General features: G+C 38.3%; 1 protein-coding gene, 1 long non-coding RNA gene and 1 pseudogene across 26 annotated transcripts in view; 2 read left to right on the plus strand and 1 right to left on the minus strand.

Annotated features, from left to right (window-relative positions):
- LOC127370206 (uncharacterized) overlaps positions 1 to 17,370 on the plus strand; it is a 43,334-nt gene that overhangs the window by 14,202 nt on the left and 11,762 nt on the right. For 2 of the 25 annotated variants that reach the window (XM_051412065.1, XM_051412051.1), the window contains exon 5: positions 11,514 to 11,747. The exons of 17 other annotated variants lie outside the window; for them this stretch is intronic. In XM_051412065.1, coding sequence (XP_051268025.1) covers positions 11,514 to 11,747 — 234 coding nt within the window. Of the gene's footprint in view, positions 1 to 11,448; positions 11,748 to 17,370 lie in introns of all 25 variants that reach the window. 6 more of the 25 variants (XM_051412063.1, XM_051412052.1, XM_051412060.1 and 3 more) reach the window with 4 other exon arrangements.
- The window catches only part of LOC127370223 (uncharacterized), a 37,946-nt gene that overhangs the window by 10,227 nt on the left and 10,349 nt on the right, over positions 1 to 17,370 (minus strand). The gene's annotated exons all lie outside the window — the stretch shown is intronic.
- LOC127370214 (uncharacterized) lies at positions 10,501 to 11,437 on the plus strand (annotated as a pseudogene).

Consider the following 17,370-nt stretch of genomic DNA (forward strand, 5'->3'; position numbering starts at 1 on the left):
GAACGGCACCACACCACAGAGATATCTTTAGCCGCTATAGTTAGCCAGCCCCCAGTAGCCGGTGCGGTCCGACCGAAGGTAGCTTCTGTTAGCTCTGTAGATCCCCCGGTAGTTCCCCCGGTAGTTCCTCCGGTAGTTCCCGAGCAGCCGGGAAGACAGGGAGGCTGGGTGACTGAGCGAAGGAAGACTAGAACAGCGAAGCCCACAGGTCACCACCAATCGCTTCACGTTTCTAATACATTTTCCCCACTCAGCGATACACCCGCTGAGGAACCAACTCTGGTTATTGGCAGCTCCATAGTCAGAAACGTGAAGTTAGCGAAGCCAGCGGCCATAGTTAAATGTATCCCTGGGGCCAGAGCGGGCGACATTGAATCAAATTTAAAACTGCTGGCTAAAGATAATCGTAAATACAGTAAGATTGTTATCCACGTCGGCGGTAATGACACCCGTTTACGCCAATCGGAGGTCACTAAGATTAATGTGGAGTCGGTGTGTAATTATGCTAAGACAATGTCGGACTCCGTAGTTTTCTCTGGACCCCTCCCCAATGTGACCAGTGATGACATGTATAGCCGCATGTCGTCATTCCACCGCTGGCTGTCGAGGTGGTGTCCAGCAAACGATGTGGGCTTCATTGATAACTGGAAGCCTTTTTGGGGAAAACCTGGTCTGATTAGGAGAGACGGCATCCATCCCACTTTGGATGGAGCGGCTCTCTTATCTAGGAATATGGCGAAGTTTATTTCTCAAACCTGACAGTCCAGAGTTAGGACCAGGAAGCAGAGCTGCTGTCTTACACACTACTCTGCTCTTTCTTTAGAACAGTCACCCACCCAAACCCCATAGAGACTGTGTCTGTCCCCCGACCACCTAAATTATTTAAAGAAATAAAAACAAGAGGAGTTCAACATAAAAATCTAATAAAAATTAAAACCAACTCCTCAGTAGCACAAAATAAGAGAATGAAATGTGGGCTGTTAAATATCAGGTCTCTGTCCTCTAAAGCTGTTTTAGTGAATGAATTAATATCAGATTATGATATTGATTTACTTTGTCTTACTGAGACCTGGTTGTCCCACGAGGAGTATGTTAGCCTAAATGAATCCACCCCCCCAAGTCATAATAATACTCACATTCCTCGAGGCACAGGCCGAGGAGGTGGAGTAGCAGCCATATATGATTCGAGTGTTTTAATGGACCCTAAACCTAAACTAAATTATAATTCATTTGAAAGCCTTGTTCTTAGTCTTTCTCACCCAAACTGGAAAACACTGCAGCCAGTTCTATTTGTTATAGTGTACCGCGCTCCTGGACCGTACTCTGATTTTATATCTGAATTCTCAGAGTTTTTATCAAGTTTAGTCCTTAAATCAGATAAAGTAATTATTGTAGGTGATTTTAATATTCATGTGGATGTTGACAATGACAGCCTTAGTAATGCATTTATATCATTAATAGACTCAATTGGCTTCTGTCAGAGTGTAAATAAACCAACTCATTGTTTTAATCACACTCTTGACCTTGTTCTATCATATGGCATTGATATTGAACATTTAATAGTCTTCCCACATAATCCTTTCCTATCTGACCATTATTTAATAACTTTTGAATTCATACTATTAGATTATAAGCCATTAGGCAAAACTTCCTACAGCAGATGTCTATCTGACAGTGCTGTAGCTAAATTTAAGGAGGAGATTCCTTCAGTGTTTAATTCAATGCCATGTCTGAATTTAACAGAGTCCTATAACAACTTTAGTCCCTCTGAAATTGATAATCTTGTCGATAGTGCTGCAGGCTCACTACGATCAGCATTAGACTCTATCGCTCCTATAAAAGGAAATTATTAAAACATAGGAGACTAGCACCTTGGTATAACCACCAAACCCGCCAGTTAAAGCAAATAGCTAGGAAATCTGAAAGGAAATGGCGCTCTTCCAAATTATCAGAATATCCCTCAATTTGGCAAGATAATCTTAAAACCTATAGAAAGTCAATGCCGTAATGCCAGAGGAGCCTATTACTCAGCACTAATAGAAGAAAATAAGAACAACCCTAGGTTCCTCTTCAGCACTGTAGCCAGGCTGACAGAGAGTCACAGCTCTATCGAGCCACATATCCCCATAAACTTAAGTAGCAATGACTTCATGAGCTTCTTCTATAATAAAATTATTACTATTAGAGAAAAAATTAATCACCAACTGCCATCAACAGTTATCAGTGGCTCTCCAAGTTCAGGGACTTCTGTCAATGTAAACTTAGATATATATTTAGACTGTTTTTCTGCTATCGATCTTCATCAGTTAACTTCAATCATTTCTTCATCGAAGCCATCAACCTGTCTATTAGACCCGATCTCAACTAGGCTGCTTAAAGAAGTTGTTCCCTTAATTGGCACTTCTTTACTGGATATGATTAATCTTTCTTTATTATCAGGATATGTACCACAGTCCTTTAAAGTAGCTGTAATTAAACCCCTTCTTAAAAAGCCCACTCTTGACCCAGGGGTTTTAGCCAACTATAGACCGATTTCTAACCTCCCCTTCCTCTCTAAGATTCTGGAGAAAGTAGTCGCCAAAGAGTTGTGTGACTTTCTACATAACAATAGTTTATTTGAGGATTTTCAGTCAGGATTTAGAGTTCATCATAGCACAGAGACAGCTCTGGTTAAAGTTAATAATGACCTTCTGACTGCTTCTGATAATGGACTTGTCTCTGTACTTGTATTATTAGATCTTAGTGCTGCATTTGACACCATTGACCATAATATTCTTTTACATAGACTTGAGCATCAAATTGGCATTAAAGGAACTGCCCTAAGCTGGTTTAAGTCATACTTATCAGATCGTTCTCAGTTTGTACATGTTAACGATGAATCCTCCATAAATACTAAAGTTAGTCATGGAGTTCCACAAGGTTCTGTACTTGGACCAATACTATTTACTTTATATATGCTCCCTTTAGGCAACATTATTAGGAATCACTCCATTAACTTTCACTGTTATGCAGATGATACACAGTTATATCTATCAATCAAACCCAATGAAATTAATCAATTATCTAAATTACAAACATGTCTTACGGACATAAAATCCTGGATGACCTGCAATTTTCTGATGTTAAACTCAGAAAAAACTGAAATTCTTGTTCTTGGCCCCAAAAACCTTAGAGACTCATTGTCTAAAGATATAGTCACTCTAGATGGGATAAACTTGGCCTCTAGCACCACTGTCAGGAATCTTGGAGTTATCTTTGATCAGGATTTGTCATTTAACTCCCACATAAAGCAGACCTCTAGGACTGCCTTCTTTCATTTACGTAATATTAGAAAAATTAGACACATACTATCACAGACAGATGCAGAAAAACTAATCCATGCATTTGTTACTTCAAGGCTGGATTACTGCAACTCTTTATTATCAGGTTGCCCCAATAAGTCCATTAAAACGCTCCAATTAATTCAGAACGCTGCAGCACGAGTACTGACAGGAACTAGAAAAAGAGATCACATCTCTCCTGTACTAGCTTCTCTGCACTGGCTCCCTATAAAATGTAGAATTGAATTTAAAATCCTCCTCCTCACCTATAAAGCTCTTCATGGTCAGGCCCTTCATATCTTAAAGAGCTCATAGTACCCTATTACCCCTCTAGAACACTACGTTCTCTGAATGCTGGGCTACTTGTGGTTCCTATAGTCTCTAAAAAGTAGAACAGGAGCCAGAGCCTTCAGTTACCAAGCTCCTCTCCTGTGGAACCAGCTTCCAGTTGTGGTTCGGGAGGCAGACACCCTCACCACATTCAAGAGTAGGCTTAAGACATTCCTCTTTGATAATGCTTATAGTTAGGGCTGGATCAGGTGAGTCCTGAACCATCCCTTAGTTATGCTGCTATAGGCTCTGCTATATACTGCGTGGCGATTTTGAGCTGATTCATGTGAGTTTCATGTTGTGGTCCGCACGTGTTATGACGGCACGTGACGCGGCCGCAGCACGCCCGAGTTGCGTGGAGTGCGAGGTCCCGCTCAATGCTGCCTGCAGCTTTAATTTTATTTTGTATCGCCTTGTGTGGATCCCTTAGAAAGGGCTGTTGAAGGGGCTGCTTGTGTGACAAAGTATTTGTTTCACCCTTTTATTGATGGACAGTGTTACATTGTGTGAGAGATTATTTGCTCCACGTGAGAATGTTAGTGTGAAATTGAACACTACAGTATATGCCAATGTTGTTTTCAATAAAAACAACATTTGCACAAAGCAAGCCGATCCACTTTTCCATGTTGATAAGAGCATTAAAATGAGAAAAAATAATGGGACAAAAAAGAAATCAAGGGACATTTAGAATAGATAAAAATGTGCGATTAATTGCGAGTTAACTATGACATTAATGCGTTTAATCGCGATTAAATATTTTAATCGTTTGACAGCACTATTAAAAACATGAGTACTGAAATTGTTATTTAAAGCCCAATGCACTCACCCCTAAGTTGATTTCACTTGAAATCACTTGTAATGTTAGTTGCTTTACCCAATTACTCCACCTAGTATCTTAAGAGTAAAAAACAAAATTCTATTTCATTAAACTGTTTTAAACCAGAAATTCTAAATTAAGAAAATAAAAAGCAAAACACAAAAGTACATTCTTTTTATGTTTTATTTTAATTTGGGGCACAGGAAACATTTTTAAACCATATTATTTGTACTTGGTTGACCCTGGCGGTATATAACATATTTTAGAAGGGAAAGAAGACTGCCTCTTCTCTTTTAACTTCTGCTGCTCTCTACATGCACGAATTGGAAAGTGGAACCACAACTTTAGCTTTGATGTGCACAATGCCAGTGTCTTCCATGCTCCCACTATGACAGGATTGCTGGAGGACTACAAGGACCCTAAGTCCTGCTAATAATAAAACCACAATAAAACCATACAACATGCCAAGCAATACGGATGGAACCAAACTGCAAGATCAGTACAAATACCATCATCTGATCATCATCAGAAAGACACAAAGACAGTGGAAATACTTAAAAACATATCACAAACAGTGCAAAACAGTAAACATGGTATTTTAGACGTGCAACAGCACCAAGCACTGGTATTTGGAACAGTGGTATATTTCAGAACACTGTTTTAGACAGAGTTGATTTTTCAGCGTTTGGATTTTTGGTGCAAGCTCACCTCTGCCCAGGTTGAGCATCACCTGCTGAATGAACTGGAAGGTGTTTTTCATGCATTTAGGGTAATCTAAGTGCAAGGCATAAATCAGTCCAAAAAGATCACAGAAGGCCTGTGGTAGGTTGGCCAGCTCCTCCATGACCACAACCCCCTACAACACGATGCCTACTCTGGATGGGTTGAGCTGATGATTTTCGTCAATGCAGAGGATTCCCACTCGCATCTGACTGTACAAGTCCTTGTCACTTGCGTCCTGACAGAAAGAAACAGACAAGGAGAATAAATATAACTTCTCAAACTAACAAAACACAACAAAGTTAGCCGTTAGCAACTAGTAAACACTTCTTCCTCCGCGTCCTTATGGAGGACTGAAAGTGCCACAATTAAATAATAAATACACCATTAAATAATTCTTTAAATGTGTCATTAATTAATTAAAATTGGAATTAAATACATAAATGTGATATTAAATATGTAATTAATTAATTCAAAAACCGATTCATTTAATGTAAAATACATTTATAATTATTTCACTATTTACATTAACATTTCATGGTCCTGCGTTGCAGTGCTTCATGAATTACTTAAAACTGTCAAAGCCACCCATCAAACTCAGAGGGTGGGGCCAACGCGAATCTAGCCTGATCCATTGCTTTGGTCTGAAGTAGAGTGCCTGGAAGAACTTCATGAACTTTCTAGGTCAGAGGTCGCTAACAGGCGGACCGTGGTCCGAGTCCGGACCCAGACGCCGTCCTATGTGGACCCAGACCTATAATCAATTAATTATTGAGGGATTCTAAATTTTGACGGGCGCTTCTATTTTAACCAGCACAGCTTTTTTAGTCTTTACGGTATTTGTTTAGCAGATCAGGAAGCTCACAGACCAATCGCATGCGAGTTAAGCCATCCCACGTGATGCTGCTCAGCCAATCAAATCTGTTTAAAAAGGCGCGACTGAATACAGAGATGAGAGCGATGAGAGAGGAGAGAAGTCACAGATACATGCCACTATGAGACAAAACACAAAGTTTTCATCAAGCATACCCACTCAGGTCTGAACAAGGTCTCAGAAAATAAGCAGTCTCAGATCCCAATATGATCACTCAACCAGTGTCCTGACCAGTGTTTGGAGTAACGGCGTTTCAGTATAACGGCGGTTTTTTTTTTCAGTAACGGAGTAATCTAATTAATTACTTTTCCCATCGTTGCAACGCCGTTACCGTTACTGAGAATGTAAAGTGGCGTGTTACTTGCGTTCCTACAATGTGGTGAATGAAGCGCAGCGGTGTCAGGCTTCCTGACAACCACACATCAGCTGCCAGCAGAGGGCAGCGTGGTGATGATGATTGGCTGGGTGGGCGGATGCCAAGACAGAGACAATGGCGACGAGCTAGGGAAATTCAAAGGTAGCGATATCAAACTGGAAGTACCGACACTACTACTCGCTTACTGAAGTTAAAGGCAAGAATGTTTATGTAACGTGTGAATTTTATTTTCAATATTTATTTTGTATATATTTTTATTTCTATGCATATGGCCGGCTGCAATCTATTGAGTTCAAATAAATACCAAATGTTCTAAAATACTGTATATAGTGTTTTATTCTTTATTCAGTGATTATAAACATCTTTAATGTTATAGAAGATGTTACAGAATGTAATTATAGACCATAAACAATAACGTTACAGTTACTTTGCTGAGTAACTAATTACTTTTACAATGTGGTAAGTGAGTTACTAACTCTATTACTTTTTGGGATAAGTAATTTGTAACTATAACTAATTACTTTTTTAAAGTAAGATGTCCAACACTGATCCTGACCCATTCATTCACTGCCCAACGAGGGAGAGAGGTTAGAGCTCAATTCTCTCACTGAACAACAGAAAGTGTGTAGAAAGATATAAAAGGGAAAGAAAGAGAAACTGTTCAATTGTAAAGATGTGTTGATATTCATTTAAAATTTGTTGAGACTGTTAATCAAGATATGAAACAGTTAACAAAGAAAAAGGGAAACTCAAGCTGCTGCTACACTTTATTTTTCAAAGTTAAACGCTTTATTTTATTTTTTAGACTTAGCAGAGGATGTGGAAGCAGGAGCTGCTGACCCAGAGCATGTAGCGAGTAAAGCAGAGGAACTTATTGAAGTTCTTGGAGTTATTTCTGCACTTTCTGACCAAGATGTTGACCACAGAGTGACTGCAGATTTAGAAGAAGTAGTCCAATAGCGCCACCCAGTGTATTGGAATGTGTTCACTAGCTCTGCATCGATCCATTATCTGGAATTGATTTGTCTTGGCTTGATGCACAAGGTAACCAATCAGGCGTTAGGTTCCGCCTACCAACTTTTGATGGGTGAGTTTGACAGTTTTAAGTAATTCATGAAGCACTGCAACGCAGGACCATGAAATGTAAATGTAAATAGTGAAATAATTATATATGTATTTTACATTAAATGAATCGGTATTTTAATTAATTAATTACACATTTAAGTAATTATTTAATGGTGTATTTGTTTATTTAATTGTGGCACTTTCAGTCCTCCATACCTCCTACGTCACATCCTCCTTCTTCTGCTGTGCACCTGTCTGTCTGTCTGTCCGTCTGTCTCTCTCTCTCTCTCGCTCTCTCTCTCTCTCTCTCTCTCTCTCTCTCACCCCAACTGGTCGAGACAGACGACCACCCACCTAGAGCCGGAGGATCTGCCCTAGGTTTCTGCCTTTTAACAGGCAGTTTTTCCTTGCCCTTGTCTCCAAGGGCTTGCTCATGGTGGTACTGTTGGGTCTCTGTAATTAATGTTAAAGAGTTCGGTCTAGACCTGCTCTATTTGAAAAGTGTCCTGAGATAACTTCTGTTATGAATTCCCGCTATCCAAATAAAATTGAATTGAATTGAATTGAATTCTTCGCTTGGCAAAGTAGCGGCGAATCGCTAAAAAAACAATGCACCTGCATCATTTACAACAAATGTAGTTACTTACAGGGAAGGTTTAGAAGAATTCAGAGGGATCATCCCCGAAGATGACTGGCAGTCCCCGAAGACAAAGGCACCTTATGTCTGTTGGCTGCGTGGTCTGCAAGATAGTGGACATAACTAAATCACATATAGTTATGAAATACTTTCCATGACTTCCCCACAGTTTTTAATTACTTTTTGGGCTGTCAAAGTAACATGTTAAATTAATTATAAAATAATGCAGATTAATCAGACTGCATCCATGAGGAGAATTAGGAAACTTCAGCTCACTCTACAGCACAGTAGGTGGAAAGACAAAAACAAAAAAACAAAGAAATATCAGTTGAAAATATTTATATATTATATTTGACTGCTGTACACTGCAATTTCCATTAGCTTCCGAGCTAACAAGTCTCTAGCAAGTGGAAATATCCATATTACTGGTTAAAACAACGTTTTTACTGCTCACAAACAGCCACTGCAGATAAATCTATGGACTATGGAGAGAAAATGTCTTTAACTGGTTAAAATGTTGTTATCTCTACTCTGGAGCTAAAATGTGACGAACATTAGCATATAATCTTAGCTGATTAAAACATTTTTCACCCTCAAACAACCAACTAACACACAGTGCCAACTCTAAAATCAAATATTTAAACACAGTGTGGTCGCTCACTCACCAGATTCAGTCGTCCTGTCGATAGTCTAACCGGGGCGCAACAGGTGAACACAAATGTGCTGCCAGAATAATCGGAAAAAATTAATTCGAACTTCAAATTAATATAACCTAAACATTTTGCTTAGATATAACGTGCAATAGAATATTAAAGTTAATTGCTGTCCATGTAGAGTGACTATAGCACAAACCCTGATAATAAGTCAATATTTTTGTGGTTTTAGGGAATGTAGGTTACTCATGCAGCAACAAGTCTGGGACAAAATAAAGCTTTAAACCGTCTCAGCAAGTTTGATAACGTGAATCTCCACTGGTATGCTATCAATGTCTTTGTAACACTCTGAAAAATATTAAAATACAACACATTTGTTTTGTAGCATCCATGTTGTTCCCACATTATTTCCCACAAAGTCGTAAAAATTACTTCCCAACTCAGGAATGGCGAATCTTCCAATAGAATGAATGCAGCACTAATCATCAAGGTTCAAATTCTGTTGTGACGAGAAATAAAGAGGCGTGGTCATGACCAAAACTTATGAATTCCAGCCAATTAAACTTAAAATTATTCACACATTATATTGCTATCAAATTTAAGTATATTCTACTTCTAATTAGTAGAATATACTTACATTTGATAGTAATGCAATCAAACTTAAATGTATTGATTACATTGTACTTGATTGTTTGATTAGATAGGAAATCCGGGCTAACAGTGTATGACAAATCACAGCACTACCATTTGTTGGTACAACAGCGGTTTAACTGTATTAGTGTAATCAATTAATTTTGGTTATCAAAGTTTATAATTATCAAAAGATGAAAAAATTACTTTAATTAATATTAAAGCACCATCCTTGAAGGAGAGAAATGATAGCCAATAATTGATTGATCAGTCTCATAAAAATTTTTAAAGTGGGAGCTTTGGAGTTCTGCATAGAAGAGGTTGGTATCACCCACTCTTTTATGAAATTAAATAGGCCAGCATGTAAAAACACAAGCATTTATTAAAGGATTAATAAATGCAAACAGAGGAAAAATACACTATATGCAAATAATCTAATTGTGAGCATATGGATGCTTGTTTCTTATTTAATTGACATGAAAGACAAAATATGCATCACCACATTGTTGGCAAGTAGGACATAGCCACCTGAGGATTTGAACCGACACCAGAGGTGTACTGCCAAATACTTTAGTGAAATTTGAAAGTCTCAAACACTAAAATTTGGTTAATTATAATACACTGATACCGAATGTCACTGCTGTCTTCTGACATATCTGAACACCATTTGAAATATGTTCTATTTAATATGGTATGTTATGATATTTGAAACTAATATGAAAATTGGGAGTTTTCACTTCTGCTTCAATGGAGTAGACAGCAAGAAGAAGCTTCTCCATTTCATTTCTGACCAGCCTGGACCTGATGATTGTATATTGTTACTGTGTCATGGGTACCACAAGTACAAGTTGTATGTTAGAAATGTACAGTATGGGTCCCTAGCATTTGGAAACTGCCAGATGTTACTTAAATTACTTAAAGGCTGCCTTTATCACCTGACCCAACATTGGCTATACAGCTGCTACATTTTGGACCAAAGCACTTTTGTAATCAGTACATTTTATTTAGTTTGATTATTTTATGTAGGATTTACAGTGAACAGAAAAGAATGTGTTAACGATCTACTTCTTCCACAGGAAAACAAAAACTCATGCCAAAAATCTGACGCCAAAGAAAGGTGATATACAAAACACAACAAATAAAGATGATACTGGAACTACTACTAGAAGAATGACTCTTGGTGAAAAAAAACTGAACAAGATCAATAAAACAGTTTTACTTGTTGGTGAAACAGGAACAGGAAAATCTACTCTGATCAACGCTCTGGTCAACTACACCATGGGAGTGAAGTGGGAGGACGATGTCTGGTTTCAGATCGTAGAGGACGAGAAGAGAAGTCAGTCAGAGAGTCAGACATCAGATGTGATCGTTTATGAGATCTTTGGTTTTGAAGATAAAACTCTGCCCTACTCTCTGACCATCATCGATACTCCTGGATATGGGAGCACCACAGGGACTAAACATTATTAGACTTGTTCAGCTCAGATGAGGGAGTTGAAAACGTCAATGCAGTGGGTCTGGTGCTGAAAGCAGGTGAGAACCGACTGAGTGACAGACTGAGGTACATCTTTGATTCAGTCGTGTCTCTGTTTAGAAAAAAACATAGAGAAGAACATTGTTGCCCTCATCACTCACTCAGATGGTCTGACACCTGAAAATGCTCTAAAAGCTCTAGAAGATGGAAAAATTAAATGTGCCAAAGATGAGGAGAATCAGTCTGTTCATTTTATGTTTAACAACCACCAGAGCAAGCAGAAAAAAGAGAGAAATAAGGTTGCTTTACAAAATGCATGGGACCTAGCAATGAACGAAATTCATCATTTAACAGACTTCCTGGCTAAAACTGAACCTCCAAAGCTGAGTGTTGAAGAGGCAACTCAAACCGACAGCCTGCATCCAAAACCTGAAAGAGAGAGTTGAGATGATTGGAGAAAAACAGAAAGAAATCCAACAGACTCAGGAAGGTCTGAAGAAATATGAACAAGAGATGAAGAACAATGAGAAGTTCACTGTAGGAGTTGATGAGGTCTACAAAGATAAACAATCTATTGATGGTGGGATGTGGGGGTTGGTGTTTTATAAAGGAGCTACCTGCTGTACAGTCTGTGAAGAGAACTGTCACTATCCTGGATGTACAGTGGCCTGGAAACCAGGACAGTGTGAGGTCATGAAAGGTGGCCTCTGCACTTCATGTACCAGGAAGTGTCCTGTATCAGATCATGTGAAAGAAAAGTGGATCTATGTGAACAAGATAAGAAAAGTTCAGAAGACCCTGAAAGATGTGAAAGAGAAGTATGAAAAGAACAAGACAGAAAGAGAGAGCATGTTGAGCCTTTTGGAAAATCTAAAGAAGAAAACAGAAGATCTTCAGAAAGATAAAGATCAGTGGTTGGAAGAGTCCTTCCAGCATGTTGTCAAACTGGAGCAGATCGCCCTGAATGCTGATTCACTGTCCACTTATGTCCACTTGGACTTCCTGATTGAGAAGATGAAGGAGAAAGGAGACACAGAGAAGGTCCAGAAACTGGAAGAGATGAAAAGACGAGTGGATAAAGGAACCAGAGCAGCACTGCAGGACAAAAAATCACCAGTTGGTGAAGAAGCAAAGTCAAAGTAGGTGAACAACGTAATTGTGAGCAGACAGACAACAAGGTCTGCACTGTAGATTCAAATATTCACAAGTGTGTTGATTAATATAACTACATACAAAAACTGAAATGTAGTCACCTTTTAAATTGTTTGTTCTTGTAGTTTTTTAGTTACTTCAGTGTACAGAATATCAGTGCTGAATCATGTTTTGATCAATAAAAATGAAACCATAGTCTATAGGCCATAGATTTATGCTGTAATACATTGTACTCTAGTACAGACATTCAGGTCAGAGTTGGAAACTTGAGTTTGCCGACATAAACACACCTCATGCACACGGTGAACAGAAGCAGAATGAGCATTTCATCAAACGTTTGCTTCATGTAGTGTTTGAGTTGCCATTTCCAGTCAGTTGATTTGTGCTTGTGTGCTGTGATAGACGTCTCTGTGAGTATGCAGTACTAGCCTATTCCTCTCATGTCTTTAAAGTGAAACACAAGTTGGCTTTCCCGAACAGTTGCAGTGGGACAGGACTGTCGGGAATACCGACTCGGAACTATCAACTTCTGACTTCCGATGGTGTTGTTTGGTGTTTCTTGCTATCATGCTCATCTCTTTTACCCTCTCAGCTCCATCATCACATCAAAACACAACATTCACTGTGTTTCCATGGACTTCAGTAACAGGTTACAGTCGGCTGCAGTCTTCTCAACCTGTGGGTCAGGACCCCCACTAGGGTTCGCCAAAGCCTCATGGGGTGTTGCTGTGATGTGTAGTGTTTAGGTTGGACCCAGGAACACACACACACACACACACACACACACACACACACAGGGTGGCCTCAGCAGGAGCGGGCCGGAGAATCAGCAGGCAGATCGGAGACACGGAAACACTGGAGAGCTGACCCTGGAACCTGGTCTACACGGGAAGGATCCCGGAAACTCTGGAGAAGTTGGATCCCTGAGACTCCGAATAGATAAGATCTTTTTCCTTTTGATCTAAAATATATATATTATAAGTAATTGAAAATGTTAATTTTAAGGTTGGCATTATTTAAGATATTCAAGATATATTCACAGAGACAACTAAAGAGCTGATCAACAACACTGAATCTGTCAAAAAGAAGCCTGTTAAATTGGTATGATGAAAAACTATACAAGTACAGAATACAGATAGTGAATTGCATGAAAATACCAGGAAAACTCCTCTCTGATCAATATTCACAGGAAAATAATTTGCTCAGAATGCATCAAAATTGCTAAAATGTACAAAAAATTTGTCACTCAGGAAAAAGGTTGGGAACCACTGATGTAAACCATAAACCCATTTTTCCAAGTAGATTCCTGGAGAACAGAGGTTTCTCTGCCATGAATACAGCTGGGACACAGCTAACCCTTCTCATATATCATAAACTAAACACAAAGTCAGGTTGTGTTAAATATATTTATTTTTCTTCAGTTTTTTGAGTGAGTTGAATGTTTGTAAGGTTTTTCTAAAGTGCCTTTCAGTCAATACAAGGCCAATTTATATTGATACATCATTGACATATATAGTACATACATATAAAGCAGTTTAGCATGTTGTTGCATGATTGTTTCTCATGTTATTTACAGAAGAATACAGATCTAGATAGAATACATGTGTTGGAGGTGAATTCAACTGTAATGAAATCGTCTTTGATTTGATTGGGACTCTGATCTCTTCATGTGTTCCCTTCAGTGACTAGTTCAAATATTTCTGATGACATTTTGATCGGTTTATGTTGTATTTTAGTTTTTAACAAGCCATATTTTTTAGTGAATTGTGATACACATAAGCTGTTTTGTTTGTGTTATAAATGTTTGTTGTGTTGGTACATGAGCGAAGGAGGAAGACTGCTGTAGACTGCTCTACAGTCTGTTTTGATAAGCCATATTTGTAGGGACTGCAATATATTCTGTTATTCTACATGCAATCACATTCTGATTATACTAATGGTGATGAATAAAATCTCTGCTTCATGAAACCAGTTTGCTCAGAGTGTCTTCACTGGATCATCAGCAGCTTTTAGAGTCTGTTGAACTTTCAATAAATGTCTTTGTTAGTGAAACACTTTCAGTCTGACTCAATGGAAAAACACACAGTAACATTAGAACTGATGTTTCTTTAAAGTATCAGGAAGAATATGTGATGAACTGTGTTGTTGATGGTTTCTGTAATGACCACTAGAGGGAGCCTAACACTGAATTACTGAAGGATTCTGTTGTGTGGACTGATGAGAACCTACTGAACTAATATTCCGCTCTAGTTAATATTAGGTAGCACTATCTTGGCATGTTTCATAGTTTGTTTAAATGTTATTCAATTCAATTCAATTCAATTTTATTTGTATAGCGCCAATTCATAACAGAAGTTATCTCAGGACACTTTTCCAATAGATCAGGTCTAGACCGAACTCTTTATAACATTATTTACAGAGACCCAACAGTACCACCATGAGCAAGACCTTGGAGACAAGGGCAAGGAAAAACTGCCTGTTAAAAGGCAGAAACCTAGGACAGATCCTCCGGCTCTAGGTGGGTGGTCGTCTGTCTCGACCAGTTGGGGTGAGAGAGAGAGAGAGAGAGAGAGAGAGAGAGAGAGAGAGAGAGAGAGAGAGAGAGAGAGAGGTGCACAGCAACAACAGTATTGGCAATGGCAATCTAGCAGGACCATGGCAGGAGGTTCCACCAGGATCGACAAGAACCTGCGAGACGAGAAAGCACAAGAACTCCGGGGAAGAAGTGAAGTTAGTAACATGCATTAATGGGACATGAATGAGTGCACAAAGAGAGAGGAAGAGAGGAGCTCAGTGCACCATGGGAAATCCCCCTGATAGTCTAGGCCTATAGCAGTATAACTAAGGGATGGTTCAGGACTCACCTGATCCAGCCCTAACTATAAATGTTATGTCTCAGTCTCCATCTGTCTATGAGAATGGCCTGATCAGACACTATATAAGTTCCCCCCCAAGTCTCAGTTTGTAAGGTCGGTCTGTTCATGTAAAAAAGTTTTGACCACATTAACAAGTTCAGACAATGAATTAAACATGGAAAGTGACATGGTAGGTTTATTCTTTGCAGCCCAAAAATGGAAAAGAAAATCAAATGTTCAAATTAAATAAACAGTAAACAGTAGTATAAAACAATTGTTAATTATTCATATTATTCATCATGATAATAATATTTAGTGCAACATTATCCTTGCTGTTTGTGAAATGCATTAATCTGGGATCTACTTTTAATAAATCTTTTATCTTTTATTCTTAAATCCCCCTGCTCCAGTATGCAGTGTGATGTGGAAACATAAAGCCACCAGTGCACATACACTGAGAATGGACTTTACAGTGAAGGAGGAGAGATCTTGTATCGAACAGGAATTTTTATAAGCATATTCATATACATTTGGTTTTGATGATTTTGATTTTAATCAGTTCTGAGTATGCTATCTGTATATATGTCTTAACACACATATGGACTGGACTTTAAGTTTGGGAGTAAAAGTGATGGATTTTTACTTTTAGTAGTTTATACAGTTAAATATGGGCTCTGATCTGTAACTAGATGATACACATCAGCTGTTTTGTTTGTGGTATAAATGTTTGTTGTGTTGCTACGTGAGCGAAGGAGGAAGAGAAAAATGTTTGTGTTCATTCAAACCATCTCTGCCTCCAGAGGGCGCCAGTCCTAAACATATTCAACTTCTGCTCCTGTAAGCTGCTCAGTATGTTAAATCACTGCTATGATTTATACACTGAACTGGCTGGCAGTGATGGATATCTTTTGCCAAACATTGTCAGTAACCTCTTAAAGTGAAACTTAATCTTGAGACTCTGAACAATGTGGAATTACCAGCTGAACAGTCTTCATAAATAGAATAATAGCTAATCATCAGTTGAATCACAGAACAGCACGCAAACATGACAGATGTCTTTTGAATAAATAACAAAGAACATTCCACTGTCTGCTATCAAGGCAAAACCCGCAACCATGTAACAAACATCGTGTGATTCAGATCTTTAATTATAATGAACTGTATTTGTATAGTTGTGCAGGATGAATGTGCTTATATGTCCAAGTTGTTGTGTGCTTGTAGATTTGTCTGTATAATTGTTAGTATGATACAAAACTATGTAATGGTGTCATCTCTTCTTTTTTGAGATCAAGGTTTTTGTGCATGGCCTTGTTTAATAAAGTGAAATTATATCAAACAGGAAGCTCAAACTCAAACGCCAATTAGATGAAGTCTCTGTAATAGAATATGATGGTCAATGGTGTCAAATGCAAGATCTAACATTACAAGTACAGAGTCTGATGCAATTAAAAGATTGTAAGTAACTTTCAGCAGTGCTGTTTCTGTGCTGTAATGTACTGTAAATCCTAACTGATCTGTCAATTCTATGTACCTTTTTGAGGAAATCAATTGTGTACACTAAATTAAATTTTTTTTTTTAAGTTTTGTAGTGCTAAAAGTTATTGAACCCTTAAAACAAGCAGATAAATACAACCAGGTGGCACAATTAACTAAAGAAATGAGAGATCTTTAGGGAAAAAATTGTGTGGCACTGACTGAAATGGATCAAACCAGGTACCATAAGGAACCCATACAGGTCAATCATACGGAGAGTAGGGCTTCAATATTAGTCACAATAATATCGCAATCGCAGAAGCTGAATTTTCTTTGATAAAGGTAAAATGTGTGACAAACAGCATTATAATTAAGTTATATAGTGCTGCAGAGATGGCCTACAAATCTCTAGATGTAACACATGTAAAACACATTTGTTTGTTGGCATTGGATTTTCGATTACCACTGCCTGTTACCTTTGAATAGGACATTTTGTCAAATGGCAAATTTCCAAACTGTACATATCTTCCCAACTACTAATTCAGCTTTGTCATTTATAAAATAAGTTGTTTGTTTTTGGTACATAAAAAAAACAAAGTGATGATGGCTTGAGGAATAACTGGTTTAACACCCTCTGTCGCAGTTGATAAGATAGGCTTGAATTGTTTCTGTTTTTAGTATGTTGTTGTCAGATGGGTCACGCACATCTTTGTTTGCACCCTCAGATACCTAACATTCCTGCCTGAGAAGCTTGCCACCAGAGATTACTTTTGAATTGAAAGTTTTTGCTTTGGTACATGAATGGAAAGTTATACCCAAATGGAAAATTTTCAAATGGCCACTGCTTGGGCCTTAATTAAAGTTGTTTATTATCATCACCTACACAGTTTAGTGCTGCTCTAAACCATGGTAACCCCAGAATTGGTGCCCCATGTGAGGCAGAGTAATGCTGGCAATTATCCATAAACGTGCAATATTTTTTTTTCAGCATATT

This window comes from Dicentrarchus labrax, unplaced genomic scaffold (assembly GCF_905237075.1).
Source record: "Dicentrarchus labrax unplaced genomic scaffold, dlabrax2021, whole genome shotgun sequence".
Classification (NCBI taxonomy): Eukaryota; Metazoa; Chordata; class Actinopteri; family Moronidae; genus Dicentrarchus; species Dicentrarchus labrax.